Raw genomic sequence first — 16,268 nt, 5'->3', positions numbered from 1 at the left:
AAAAAGTTTTGGCAAAAATAAATAATATACAAATAAAATTATTTAGCTCATTATTTCACTTTTAAGAAATAAAATTCTTTTTTTTTTAAGATTTTCATTTTAAAGATTATAAATAAAATCTTTACCATCTAGCCACTCAAGAGAATATTTTTCTACAACATGCAATGCTAAAGCGGTTAATATTTGCTGTACTGTTGTTCTGTTATCGGGACCAGATTCAGAAATGTATGAATGTATGCATGTGTGTATGTATGTATGTATGTGCATATATGTGTATATGAATACACACACATATATTCCTGTGTACATATAGTATACATACAATGAATACATACATCCATACATTTCTGGATCTGGTCCCCCCCCTGATAACAGAACAGTACTACCTGTCCCAATATCTTAATAATTTATTGATTATCTACTTAATTTTAAAACAAAGAAAGAAAGGTTTTGTATTACTTACAAATATACTGAAGTAAATTCTTAACAACACTGTAGCATTAGGAAAAGAAGATGCAATGAAGTTATTTTTTAACACTTTACACATACCACTTAGTTTCTGCAAAGTTTTTCCCCTCAACAGAACACACAATTTAATGAGGTGTAAACCAATGATTACAAGCACATGCAATTTCTCAAATTTGGAACTTCCAGATCTGAGAAACTGCATGTAATCATTGTTAAGACATATTTTTGTATATGAAAAATTAAAACTTCATCATATCCAGTTAGAAACTCAAATTCTCCAAAGTAGTTTTTACTAGATCCAGTTTATAATCCAAAATATTTATTATTATTGGCATGAAACACAAATGATTGCTTACTAAAAATTTTACAGTTACAGTTTCTTTTTTAAACATCTTATTGCTTTTTCTTCCAAAAAATATGCTTCAATATTTGCAGTATCAATATGAACACATATAGAGCTTCCTGTAATGATTTTATGAAGTTTTACTGTTGCACTGAACATTCATATTGCTCTAAAATTTTTCCAATCTCCTCAGCCTTCAGTAAAAGATACTCACTGTAAGAAAAAAACTTACATACTTAAATCAATTTACAGTTTTCATCTGTAAGACAATTAGATTTAAGTTTTAAGTTAATGGCTAACACAGTTTAAAAGTAGTATATAACCTTAATTGTAAACATCAGGAGTTTGAATTTTCAGGAAGCTTGACTGAGCTCAGTAAAAGAAAGTTAGTTTCCCACTCTAAGCCCACACATTACATTGTAGATCTCAGTTAGAATATATGTTGTAATTATAGTATTTTAACTTATTAGAACCTTAGCAAAAAATTTAGACAGCCTATTATGAAAAATACATAATAATAATAATAATAAAAGTTGGCTCTACCAAAAGTAGAAAAGAGCATACTTGGCTTGTATTTCCAACAATTTAAATTATGCCAAGGCTTGTTGAAAAATTAAAGGCAAGAAATCTGGCAGGAAAAAAAAAAAAAAAAGACTGTTGAATTCTCAAGAAACAAGTTTACTGTGCTGGTGGTGAAAATTGGGGTTTCCATAAAGGAAAAAACTAAAATATCAGTAAAATATTATAAAATTCACTGTTTCTTAAACTACGCTCTAATAACCTAAAACATTTAAAATTATACGCATCAGTTATTTTTGTATTAAAATTATTTATCTCCAAATTTACAAATTTTATTTCTATCATAATACAAGTATGAAAAAATTTAACATTATCTACAAAATATTTAAATTATGTTATTTTTGTAATTCTTTCTGCAAAGTATTTGAATCTAGAATGAAAATTAATTTTTTCCATAGTTAGGGCATCAACGCTAAAATTGTGTGCTACCATTTATTAATATGCTCTAAACCAGCATTTCTTAAACTGTGGGTCTCCATGCTGCAATTTTAGCAGTTTTGATATTTAACTTATTATGATAATTTTATAATTACCAAATATTTTTACACATTGTATCTGAAAATAGATAAAGATAAGACAATACAGACAACAAAACAAAAAAACGAAAACGTTTCAACACATTCTTTTTATAATATAAATGTTCATTTTCCTTGCTTTGCACGTGACGCTGTCATTTCATCTGTTACCCACTTAAAATTTTCACATCGTTCTATGTCTTAAAATTAAAAATTAAAGTTAATAACCTAAAACTGCATTAGTATCTTCTAGTACAAGTGAAAAAAATTGAAAATTTCACTCATGCGTGTTGGATCTTCGCATTACTTATGGGGTCTCACAAAATTTGAGTAAATATTATGGGGTCCTGGGGGGAGGGTCGCGAAAAAATCTCAGTGATAAAAAGGGATCGTGTCTGAAAAAAGTTTAAGAATCCCTGTTGTATTTAATAGCTACACAGTACCAGAAGTGATAACCTGCCAAGCATGGGATGCAAGAGGTAGCTGTTTGTTATTAGAAAAACAGTTACAGTCAAAAGTCATTAATCCGGACTTGTCGAGACTTCGGCGATTTCGGATTATCAATTTTTCCGGATTATAGATCATCAGTTTAAATCTTGTAAGATGGCATGCAGAAAGCATAAAATTAAAAATATGAAACTGTAATTTATGAAATAAAGAACAATATGATCTAAAGGGTATCAAAATTTACAAAAAGAAAAAGCTTAATATTTATTTGTTTACTTTATTAAACATTTCCTTCAATGTAAGTTGCTTCGTTTCATGTGATAATACTTTCTCTTTAATTCTATTAAACAGACATAATTTCTTGTTTACTTACAAAGTTCCGCTGTTCAAGTAATATAATTGCTGTGTCGAGAATACCAACTAATTTGTCAATCAAAATTTTTTCGTTTTCAATAACCTCTGTGTCACTTCACTATCGGAAGTGAATTATAATGACGAGGAATTTGATTTAAATCATATCAAAGACGGAGTACATCTAGATGAAATACTACATTTAGTAATGAGTTATAAGCCAAATAAAATAAAAGTGTCTGCCCTGAAGATAAGGATAGTGCTGACAGATCAACTTCCAATTCATTGTGCACCGCAGCGTTAATTAAGTTCTTATGGATGTTTTTGTTTCATTGATTTTTATTAAATACATGCATATATACATATCTTTGTAAATAAAATGTACTCTGATAAACTTAATTTTGTTGAATATATATATACTGCAATATCCTTTAACACGAAAAATTATTTCAGTTCCCTCAGTTTCGTGTTAAGCGATTTTCACTGTATTTGTTTACTTTGCAGTTGCTTGTTTGAAGTTCTTTTTATAATAATTTAAAAGGCAAAAAGCAAAAGCAAGAATCAAATTTTTTTCATATATAACATCTTTATTATTCTTAGTAGCGCTCACTAACTCCTTACTGATTTCAGGCATGACAACCTTAGAAACTAAAGGTGAAGTGAAAGTAGTAAATTATTATCTAGTAAAAGTAGCTGTAGTTATTATGACCAATAATAATTGTTGCCTACAACTTTTAAAAAACTGGTCACATATTTACTTTTACTTTTTCTTTACTGAAGCATGGCTTACCAGAATTATAACCCCTAAGCGCATGTGTTATTTGTCTGTTAGTTAATCTGGTACTACAAATTCTCATCATAGCCAAATGGATAAAATTGCATGGCAGCGATAGTTACATCCTTCCGAAAAAACTTCCTGCATAGAAATGTTAGTGATTTTTTCAGAGTTTAATATGAATACAGGGCAATTTCCTCTAAAAATCCTCCATAAAAACATTCCACCTCTTATAAGCCCTTTGCAGCATTTGAATAGCAAAAGCTTTCAGCAAACTAATTTGAACCTTTAAGCAAACTGATTTGAACCTTTTAGCAAACTGATTTACATAATGTAATTAGTTTTATATTTCATTTTTAAATACAAATACATAAGGTGTTTCTGAAGTTCTACAAATTGAACTAGGGCTCAATTCCTAGGATTTAGTCTTGATACGTTTATGAAACTATCCCATACAATATTGTTTAATCAGACTGTTTTACTGATACAAGCGTTAGCACCATTTTTTGCAAATATGAAAAATGCAATCATTTTCTGTTTTGTGGAAAGAGGATGTCAAAACTTCAGAAATTATTCAATGGTTGCAATTTCTTCCAACATATGAAAAGTGACCTTTATGGAATGTTCAATTTCAGGTCTCTACTCTTATATTCATCTTAAGATCACCAAATGTGGCGATATATGTTCTGCGTTGATTTTTGGCATGTGTTATTACTAAAACATAGTCTTATCCTTAAATATCATTAAAATAAAAATACTTCCTTCACTCATCCCAGATACCGAACAATCCAGAAAAACTAAAGACAAAACTTGCTCACTTACCTGGGTAGTGTGATGTTGAATCTGAATAAAAACTCTAAGTTGATTTATCTAATTATATTCTCTCTACACTACAAAATATATACATTTTTTAACAACTGTCGGGAAATTTTTTTGGCCCCGAAAGTTATTACACATCTTAATCAGTTCAACGTCACGAGGTCGAAAGGGAAAAACCCTTTTTTTCTTCCTACTTCAATGACAGCCAACGCCATCTGTGTCTCGTACATCAAAATGAAGAGATTTGTTTTTAATATTTGTTAGATACAACTAATCAGTTTCACAACACTCCCACCTTTTTGATTTTCAGAAGCAAAATCAAAAATCAAATAATGGTATCCTTAGTACAGGAACACACTTCCAGAGGGTACAATTTACGTACAGGACGAATCAGTATGCCATTTCTAGTTTTCACTTTTACAACTCTTAGACGTCCATCTCTGCTTGTACAAAGTTCTTGGACACGAGCAATTGGCCACTTCACTCTTTTAAGGTTCTCACAACCTATTAGCACGATGTCTCCAACTTTTAATTCACAGTCCTTCTGTCCATGCTTTTGTACTAAATGTCCAAGGTACTCCTTGCGGAAACGGTTACAAAATTGTTCTCGAAGTTCCTGGCAGAAACGCTGACGAGCCAAGAGTTTATTTCGATCTAAAGCATCCACATCTGCTGTACCTGAAACCTTAATGTCCTGTAAGAACATGGAAGGCGTTAATTGTAGAAGATCCTCAGAGTCATTTGACAAATAAGTAAGTGGTTGACAGTTTATTACGGCTTCCACATCACAGATAACGGTGGATAACTCTTCGTAATTGATTGCAGCTTGTCCTAAGACTCTCACAATCAAATTCTTGGTTGTGCGGATTAGACGCTCCCACCAAGCAGCAGTGGGCGAAATGAACTTCCGAGTGATGGGATGCAAAGTTTCCTGAGCAATTACCTTTACCCAGTCAACCTTTTTCAGCAATGCAGATGTACCGACGAAATTTGTGCCATTGTCTGAATAAACTGTAGATGGCCGACCTCTTCTGGCTATGAACCGACGAAACGCTTGAATGACGCATTCGGTACTTACAGATGTCACTAGTTCCAAATGTACACATCTATATACAGCACACGTAAACAGTACTACCCAGGTTTTGTTTTTATTTTTGAGAATCAGAGGGCCACATAAATCTATGCCGGTAACTTCAAATGCGAAAGCATCTCGAACTCTGTCTAATGGTAATTGAATGGGTGCAGTAGTTGGAGGTTTTGCTGAAAATCGTTTACAACGGATGCACTGTTTCACCACCAATCTAATTTGGCGTCTTGCACCAATGATCCAGAATTCTTCTCTAATTATAACAGTTAATGCTTGTACGCCGGCATGAGAATGCTTTAAATGGTAATCTCTAATTAAACAGTCAACAATATAATGCTTAGAAGGTAATAAACTCGGGTACCGGAATGCATAAGAACCATCACGTTCGGTGATTTTCGTTTTTACTCTTCTTAAGAAACTCTGATCTTGTACGGTCAAAAGACCATTGATGGAGTCTCCAGTCTCTGGAAAACTCTCTCCCTGAACAAGTGAAAGAAGTATAATTTTAGATTCCTTTATCTCGGAAGCAGACAGAAAAGGCTCTTTATTTACAATTTTCTTTTGACAATTTTTGATAAATCTCTTTATCCAACCTAAAACTCTTAACATTTTTGAAAATTTAGAAAACTTCTCACACCACTTAACTTTATCCACTTTTGTAGTTATACTAAGATTTACATTTAAATTTATGCCTTTCCTGCGCTCTGAAAAAACTAAAGTTTCATTTGGCTTAACCTCTAATTTTGGCCAGCTATCTCTAGGGTCTTTGAGCCAAACAGGCCCTCTCCACTAATTTAATTCGAAAAACTGAAGAGGAGAACAGCCACAAGAAGGTAAATCAGCTGGGTTAGAATGACCCTGTACATATGACCACTGATTTGCTTTAGTGAAAGCGCAAATTTCCTTCACGCGATTGCCCACAAAAGTCCCCCACGCATCATTTCTTTGAATCCAAGATATGGCCATGGTGGAATCGGTCCAAAAATATTTCGGGATGTCATCTAATGTAAGAGCTTCTGTCACATATTTGGAAAGACGCATGCCCAAAAGACAGGCCATAAGTTCTAGACGGGGAATATTAAGTTCTTTTAAGGGTGCGACTCTTGACTTAGCCATTACAAAACTGACTAATGTTTCTTCTTTAGTTTCGCATCTCAAAAATATTACCGTGGCATAAGCATGCTGGCTAGCATCACAAAATACATGAAGTGTCCAGGAACTTCTATCTCCAAAACCTATACGTTGCAGTATTCTCAACTTATTCAAAATTTGCAATTTATTATACCACCTCGAAAATTTACTTTTGATGCTATCTGGTAATGGAGTATCCCAGTCTGCTTTTATTGCCCAAATTTCCTGTAGCAGTAACTTTGCAGGCAATAAAACAGGTGTCAAGAAACCCAAAGGATCAAACATTGTCTGCGTTACCGACAAAACCTCTCTTTTAGACAAATCGTCCGAAACATATACAGTCTTAATTTCAATATAAAGGTTATCTTCTATTCTGTCCCACATAATCCCTAAAACTGGTACAGAATTCTCTATTGTGGACTCAGTGCACAAAGTACTTTGGGTTAGTTCTACATCTTTTTCTACTGGGCCATAGGTCAACATAATACGTATGTTGACCTATGGCCATTTTTGTTTCAGCTAATATTTCACAAAATTCACAAGCTCCTTTTCATTATCAACAGAAGTCACACAATTATTAATATAAAAGGATTTATTTAATTTCTGAGCAATAGAACTTTGTTCCTTTGGTACTTGTGCCAAATGAACTGAAATAACCGCTCCTAATAGAAAAGGCCTAGACTTTACTCCAAAAACTACCCTCGCATGGCGCAAAACCTTCAGTACATTATCTTTCTCCCACCATAAAAATCTTAAAAAATCCCTATCTTCTTTCCGTAATTCAATCTGTAAAAATGCACGCCGGATATCAGAGGTTACGCCAATGCATTTTTCTCTAAATCTTAACAAAATTGAAGGGATTTCTTCTATTAAATTTGGTCCTTTTACTAAATAATCATTAAGGGAGGGCGATCTATTAACTTTACATGATGTGTCAAAAACAGGTCTTATCTTAGTTGAGACACTGTCTGGTTTAAATACTGGGTGATGCGGTAAGTAGTGCCCTTTATAATTCAGTTCATTGTCTGGTACTATTTCAATTACACCCTCCTCCATCCATTCATTAAAAATTCTATCATATTCTTCATATTTATGTAAAGACTTGAGTTTTCGAGTGACACTGAACAATCTTTTTTCTGCTACATGACGATTTGATGGCAATTCTGCGTTATATACTAACCAAGGAAATCCGACACAATGACGACCATCTTCGTTTCTGGAAAGAGAGTTTAAAAATTGTTCGTGGGCAATTTTTTCGTCAGCAGCGTTAGTTCAATTCTGATGAGCATCTAATATTCCGATCGTTTCTAAGCTTCAAAGATCGGAGATTTTAAAGTCGTGACCCACTAAACTTGCACACAAAATGGAAGCATCTTTATCTTTGTTATTAACAAATTCCTCCGATACACCACAAACTGTCCAACCAAGTTTCGTACAAACTGCTGTTGGTCCTCCTTTTAATTGTTTTACTGATCCCGTGAGAATTTTTCCATAAATATCACTACCGATGAGCATTTCTATTTTTGGACAATCTGCTCCCAGATCCGACAACCAAATGTTGTTTCGTTTTAATTCTTCTAATATCGGACCCTTGGGTACCCCGAGATATATCCCCACATATTATGTCTTGATCTAAAAATTCAAATTCTAGATCTGAATACTTACATGGACTGGCTGAACATAATTTTACCAAATATTTGTTATGCATCTTTGCCTCTGTTCTGGCACCTCCAAATAAAGTAAGAGCAACATTTTCTTTGGAAATAATTGGTAACCCCAATTCAGTGGCTAATGATTTCAAAATATATGATTTCTGGGAACCACAATCTAAGAGTACTCTAACATCTTTATGCTTTTTGACACCAGCTACTCTTACGCATAAAGTCATTAAAGCTACGTCAGCGGTACAAGTTTGCCTGGCTGTAGCCGTATGTATGTTGTCTATTTCTGATTTTTCTGTAGGAGGTTCAGTTTCATTATTAATGTCCGGACACAAAATAACTGAGTGTGATTTACCACAAGCAAAACACCTAACAAACTGTTTACAGAACTTTGCCATATGATTTGGTTCCAAGCATTTTAAACAGCATTTTTTCTCCTTAACTTTAGAAGTCCTTTCATTAAGAGATAATGAACGCGCATCGTAACAATTTTTACTATCATGCATTTTACCACAAAAAATACATGCATGTTCTCTGGTTGTAAGAAAACCTGTGGCAGTGGGAACATTTCCCTGTTTCTTAAATTTAAATTTACCTTTTGTTTCCCTCTTTGCTTTATCATGATATCCTTCTTTACGACTAACACCATCGAGTCCATTACGCGCCAATTTTAATCTCTCCTCACCCTCCACTTCAGACTTTAAAAATTTCATTAAGTTGGTAAGGCGAGAAAGATCAGTTCCTTCAGGCTGGTTAAAGAGCGAACTCCTTTGCCACGCCTTTAAAACATCCTCTGTGAGACACGATTCCACCATCGGAAATAACCACGATGTGTTTTCGCTCGATTTAAGACCTAAAGACTCTAAGGCTCTCAACTGAGCTTCAATTTTATCATACAGTTTATCAACAGGTAATTTATCCTTGTGATCTGCCTTCACATTAGAAACAATTGATTTAATTAGTTCCCTAACATACACTTCTACTAATAATTCAGGTTTCCCAAAACGTTCCTTCAAAGCTAAAACAGCTTTATCATAATTTTCTGAAGTCACCGGATAGCTTTCAATAAATTCTTTAGCATGTGATCAGGGCTTCATACACTGAATCAAATAGGAAAATTTGTCAATTTCATATAAATCAGGGTCAGTGTGAATTTTCTCAAACTGTGACCAAAATGGTAGCCAATTTATCAATTCCCCATCAAACTTCTTAAGTTCGATTTTCGGAAGTCTATACTGTTTAATCTTACTATAACAAATAGCAGCACCATCATTTGGTCTTGTTTCTAAATTGATTTCATCTGAAAATTGCAATTTTTCATTAATTTGCCGAGTTAGTATTATGAAATCATCAGAATACACCTCGCGACTTTCGATTTCTTTAGTAACATCATCCTCTAAAGTTTTCCCGTCTTCAGCTAACAAATCAAGAATTTTATCATCTACATTTTTTATATCTGAATATACATTTTGTAGTTTAATAAGTTTATCTCGTACTAAATCTACAGAAAAATCTTCTTTTACTAACTCCGTTTTTAAAATATTAGCAGTTTTTGCAAAAGAAGTGCGTAAACCTGCCCGTTTAAGTTTCAGAGCCTTTAAAGCTTCCATAGTTAACTTTCAAAATAAAACAAACTGCTTTCAAAAAATAGTTTCGAATTTAAACTTAATTATACTTTAATACATCAAAAACTATCTATAACCATTAAAATAATTTTTTTTTTTAAAGTTTATTTCTTAGAGTCCTGTCGCGGGACGCCACTTTATGTTATTACTAAAACATAGTCTTATCCTTAAATATCATTAAAATAAAAATACTTCCTTCACTCATCCCAGATACCGAGCAATCCAGAAAAACTAAAGACAAAACTTGCTCACTTACCTGGGTAGTGTGATGTTGAATCTGAATAAAAACTCTTAAGAAGTTGATTTATCTAATTATATTCTCTCTACACTACAAAATATATACATTTTTTAACAATTGTCGGGAAATTTTTCTGGCCTCGAAAGTTATTACACATCTTAATCAGTTCACTACACGAGGACGAAAGGGAAAAACCCTTTTTTCTTCCTACTTCAATGACAGCCAACGCCATCTGTGTCTCGTACATCAAAATGAAGAGATTTGTTTTTAATATTTGTTAGATACAACTAATCAGTTTCACAACAGCATGATTGCAGAGCCATGCGGTGGTTTGGGGGACGATGTTGTTTGTATGGCAAACCTTTCGACATTGAAACTTAACTCTTTTGCTGCAGTGGTTTAATTGCTCATTGGTTAGTGTTGTGTGTGTTTTGAAATGGCCTATGTTGCAATGATAGACGTGGTGGTAAGATTTCAGTTGCGTATTTTAGATTGTGTGGAAAGTAAATTTAGTATTCAAAGGTACGATGTTGGAGTTGTTAATGAGTCTTTTGTTCACGGGTGTGTTTATGAGGATTGGAGTGTATTTCTGGGATTTCTGCGGGGCTTTTAAAACGGAGTCTGAAATGCGGAGCTTCTATGAGAACTCGGATGAAGAAGGGCGTTTCTGATAGTTCTTGTGTGGATTTGCAGTCAAATGCTTGCTGGTAAAGTATGTGGCTGTGAGCGGAGTTTAAGATTTGGATCGTGGTTATTGTGTAGTAAGTTAACTTTGGAGGAAATTTTTAGCGTTACTTTCAAAATTTCGAATCGCATAAAGACATGTGATATAGCAAAACCGTGGCACTTTTGTTCACAGACATTGAGTAACTGGCAAAATTTTACTAACGAATGTATTATGGTAAGTACATTTTATTTTACTGTTTCAATATTGTAGAATGTTATGTTCATTGTTTTTTTACTATGAATTTCTGTTGTTATTGTTGCTTTTTGAATTGATTGTAATTTTAGTTTATTTTGTTGATTTGTGCGTAATGAATAGATTGTGCAATTCGTAGATGTTGTTTTTTTAAAAGTTTAAACAGGATGCTATGTACATGGTATTCTTTGAAATTTACTGTTATGTTAATTTATTAAAGCGAGGTGAGCATAGTTCATAGATTCTTTCGCAGCCTAGATTGTGCAATCCGTAGATATTTTTTAAGTTAAAACATACCGCTGTGTACATGGATTCTTGTTAAATATTTTTTATTAGAAACTTTACATATTTGTTACCTAAATTTTGTATTTTTGTTTTGGATTTTTAGCTTAAATTGTGTGTTCAAAACGTGGTTTTTGCATGTGCGAAAACCGCATTTTTGGAGACATTTTAGGCTTAAGTTCGAAATGTAAACAAAAAATTTAGATAGTAATATGACACCGTGGAGTTTCGCCAAGCAAGGGTGTATATAACAATAGTTGCAATTTCAGAGTTAAACCATGGAATAAATAGGTGGATTGAGCAGATATTGAAAATGTTCTCTGAGGACAGCTTAACATAATAAGTTTTTTGTTGGGATATGTACATTCAGTTAACCGCTTCGCGCCGACTGTCACGTCTACGTGCCAGCAACGAACACACTCACCTCCCGGCCGACATGCAGGCGTGCCAGAGCATTTTCCCGTTCACTACCGACTGTCATGTATTTGTGCCAGTGTCCTAGAACGTTTGAAAAACTATAATTTCTGCCACAAGATGGCACTGTATGTCCATATGGTTTCAGATACATGTACATTAGACCTTCTACTCGAAATGAGAGAAGCATGACTCACCTACACGTGTTTTTGAATATATAAACAAACGGGGAAATAAATGTTTCCGAATGGCATGATTTATGACGTCTCTTTAAATTGCACTTTATTCGCATGTGGTAGTTGTTTACTGTAAGTAGAGAAGTTTTATTTGCGCTAAAGCGTTGGGTATTTCGGTTTGCAGTTCAGTTTTTAGAAAATAATTAGATCTTGTTAGACGTGAATTCTTTCTGTTTTTACCGTTGCAATGTGGAAGCGTCGAAAATGTTTAACAGAGCATGAAATAGCAGAAATGATGCAAAATATTTCAGATATTGATTCTGAAAGATTAACTGAAAGACATTTTCCAAAACTTTGTTCAGAAGAGACTGATAAGAAAATGAGACGACGATGCTTCATTTGTTCACATTCCCGGAAAAATCCTCCAAAACGGCATATGGGTTATTACGAGTTCAAGGAATGTAACGTAGGACTGTGTGTAGATCCCTGTTTTAAAATTTTTCATGCGAAAAGAGAATTTTAAGTAATATATTTAGTTTTCAGATGTATAATGTTAAAAGTCATAAAATGGTGAGTAATTAAAATAAAATGTGTAAAATATGCATTTAAACAAGAAATAAGGTAATTAAAGTATATAGTATAAAAATATCTATAAAGCATAAGCCGTTTAAATACTCTATAGAACAATATTAAATAATGTGTTGATACTTCCGAAATTTCATGGATTTAGGCTTAGTAGCAAAAAAGCCCCCGGCCCTGGACAAACGCTTGCGTAAGACACTGCCAGGCTCCGCGATAAGTGCGCATTTGCGCTACCCGGCGGGAAGGGGTTAAATGGGAATTATGTTAAAAAAACTGCATTGTAATAGCAATGAAAATTGATGAAATTGAAAAAACATACTTAAATTTCTAGAACTTCGGAAACATTCATTGTTCTTCATAATGTAATTAAATTGATTTAGGTTAGAAACACAGCAATTTTAGAATATCTCATTTAAGAAATAAAGAACTATTTAAAAAATTTGTTTAGAGTAGACTGAAAGGTACCTGTTGTATTATCATGAAGTTCTTGTTTTATTTATCGCTAAGTAGTTGTTTCATTTATCGCCAAGTTGTTGTTTCATTTCTGGTAACCTGAGTAGTTGAATGTTCCGTAAATATACTTCTACCTAGAATTGGGTGCTCCTTTGACTTTTTAAGTGAAAATATATCGATGTGTACATGGACAAAAGGAGTGCACAATGCCAAGTTTGTACAATTCTCTGATTTTTTTTAAGTGAAAATAGGTCAATGTGTACATGGATACTGAGTTTGTGCAAATCTTTGACTTATTATTTTGTCTTTGTGTAGCGACAATTTTTGGCGCTAAAGCCACCGCTACACAAAGTCAAAATGGGGAAACTGCAGAATCACCCACTGCTTCGTGCATTTCTCAAACTCGACCAACTTGAAAATAACAAGTCCCACCAATGCCACCCCCAAGCCAATAATAATCAACCATCATTTCACAAACTCAGTATCCATATACGCATCAACCTATTTTGGAACTATTCTTATATGTGCCCTCAAGTCGCCAAATATTTCGACAAACATTTTTGGCCAGAAACTCCACGGTGCCACATCACTATCTAAATTTTTTGTCTACATTTTGAACTTTAAGCCTAAAATGTCTCCAAAAACGCAGTTTTCACACATGCAAAAACCACATTTTGAACACACAATTTAAGCTAAAAATCCGAAACAAAAACAAAAAATTTAGGTAGCAAAAACGTAAACTATATGTTTTAACTTTAAAAAAAAAAATCTACGAATTGCACAATCTAAGCATCGAAAGAATCTATGAACTACGCACATCTCTCTTTAATAAATTAACATAACAACAATAAATTTCAAATACCATGTACACAGCATTCTGTTTAAACTTTAAAAAAAAAAATCTACGAATTGCACAATCTAGGCATTGCACACAAATCAACAAAATAAACTAAAATAAACTACAAACAATTCAAATAACAACATAAATTCATAGTAAAAAACAATGAACATAACATTCTACAAAATAAAAACAATAAAATAAAATGCACTTACTATAGTACATACGTGAATAAAATTTTGCCAGTCACACGTCTGTCAACAAAAGTGCCACAATTTTGCTATATCACATGTCTTTCTGTGATTCAAAATTTCGAAAGTAACGATAAAAACTTCCACCAAATTTAATTTACTACACGAAAACCACAATCCAAATCTTAAACTTCGCTGACAGCCACATACTTTAGCAGCAACCATTTGACTGCAAACCTATCCAAGTGTATCAGAAACACCATTTTTCGTCCGACTTCTCATATCAGCTCCGCATTTCGGACACACCAAACTCCGTTTTAAAAGTCAAAAATGCACTTCTATCTACATAAACACACCCATGAACAAGACTCATTAACAACACCAACATCGTACCTTTTAATACTAAATTTACTTTTCACACAATCTAAAATACGCGACTGAAATCTTACCACCACATCTCTAAGTTTCAACATCAAAAGGGTTGCAATACAAACAGCATTGTTTACCAAACCATCCCGCAGCACATAATCATGCCAAAAACCAGCGTAGAACACATATCACCACATTTGGTGATCTTAAGGCGCATATAAGAGTAGAGCCCCTATTTTCAGTTAAAAAAAAATCAGAGAGTTGCACAAACCTTCCATTGCACACTCTCTTGACTTTGTCCACATACACATCGATACGTCCCATATAAGTGGGCGATTCTGCATCAACTTAAAAATAACAAGTCAAAGAATTGCAAAGACTCGGTATTCATGTACACACTGACCTATTTTCACTTAAAAAACATCAGTGAATTGCACAAAGTTGGCATTGTGCACTCCCTTGACTTTGTCTTACACATCGATAAGTCCTATATATAAGTGGGCGATACTGCACTTCAGCCACCAAAATAACAAGTTAAAGAATTGCACAAACTTGGTATCCATGTCCCACCAAAAATCACGAATTTTTGCCAAGGGGTATACGTAAATATACTTTTACCAAAAATTCCTTCCCACTTTTTTTAACTGATCATAAGAATATGCATAATGATATTTGACAGATGATGTGTAATAATCTTTCAAGATCGCATACAAGTTATTTTATTTTAAAATACGAGAAATTTAAATAAATTGCAGAGCAGAAGATTTATATTCATCCTCACCATTTTACATCAAGTATTAAAAATTTACATTGTAAATATTATTAACTAATTAATCTGTTATAATTGATATTAAAACTTACTTCTCCAGTGATTTTGGAGGTTTTTGATTGTGAAACCTGAAAGATGAAAATTAAAAATTTACCTATGAGACATTCAATCTATTGCCAATACACAAAACATATATATATATATATAAATTTAGAAACACAAAAATAAAATGGATAGTAATTACATAATCTGATAAAATTTTATAAACTAGAATCAAAACTATAAGCAGAAAAAATGGAAAATGATGCAACATACAATTATATTTGCATCACATCAAGCAAGAAGCCTTCTAAACACAGAAACATCAAAGAAATGCATGAAAAATCAATTACTTTTAAGGCCAGCAGAAGCACCTAATTTCAAAGATGTTAGCAGGTTAAGCGAGTTACAGAAGTAAGTTTTAAGGAATTAATAGGTTTTACAGGTAGCATGCAAATTAAATTAAGTAAAACAAATACACTTTCTCGCATACAAATCGCTCTTCTAAATTAAAGCTAAATTAAAGCTGCATTACATAAATATATATATAATGCCAAAAAACAGACTTTTTGCATATTCATTCACATTAATTTTCTGCCTACAAACCATTCGAAGTGCTCCAAATGAAAAATGTACCGCCTTTCTTATTGGCAGAAAGCGCTTGAAAAGAAAAATCATCGATAGATTTTAATGCAATCATAAATAAAAATATGATCATAAAGTATTCATGCCTTTTCTTGATCTCCAATATTCATTTCATTAATACCGTTCTCCACGCTTGCGGACATAGCTGTTACAGACACCGACAACAAAAGAAAGACTGCCACATGTCTGAAACTAAACTATAGCTAATTATACCGCACATTAAACTTTTTGGCCTACTGGAAAAATGATATGTTTAAGAAAAAAGAAAATCTCTCTCAAAATTCAATAGAATAAAATGTTTGCAGTTTTGAATATCTTTATCCTAATGAGTCAAAAGTAATGTGACGATATATTAATTTATGTAAAGAAGTTTTTTATACCAGTGTTTCTCAACTGGATTTACTCCAAGGACCGGTAAAATATTTCGGTACGTTCTCGCGGACCTGTAATAAGTTTAATAATTCGACCCATTGCCAAAATTTTTTCACATAAATAAATCATGACGACAAAAATAACCGGCAACTTTGCATACCGGCAAATATTTCTTGCGGA

At 33.1% G+C, this 16,268-nt stretch overlaps 1 protein-coding gene across 2 annotated transcripts in view; it reads right to left on the bottom strand.

Annotated features, from left to right (window-relative positions):
- ThrRS (threonine--tRNA ligase) overlaps positions 1-15,923 on the bottom strand; it is a 90,310-nt gene extending 74,387 nt beyond the window's left edge. Inside the window, exons 1-2 of one of the 2 annotated variants that reach the window (XM_035353888.2) lie at positions 15,803-15,923; positions 15,125-15,160 (exon numbers count right to left, since the gene is read on the bottom strand). In XM_035353888.2, coding sequence (XP_035209779.1) covers positions 15,125-15,160; positions 15,803-15,859 — 93 coding nt within the window. In that variant the 5' untranslated portion in view covers positions 15,860-15,923. The other variant, XM_035353887.2, reaches the window with a different exon arrangement.
- Positions 15,924-16,268: the final 345 nt, after the last annotated feature.

The sequence above is a fragment of the Stegodyphus dumicola genome, chromosome 4 (genome assembly GCF_044657685.1).
Source record: "Stegodyphus dumicola isolate Sdum_Otavi_A_Nest chromosome 4, ASM4465768v1".
Lineage (NCBI taxonomy): Eukaryota > Metazoa > Arthropoda > Arachnida > Araneae > Eresidae > Stegodyphus > Stegodyphus dumicola.
Note: the sequence above shows the minus strand (reverse complement) of the source record. Positions and strands in the feature narration are given on the sequence as shown.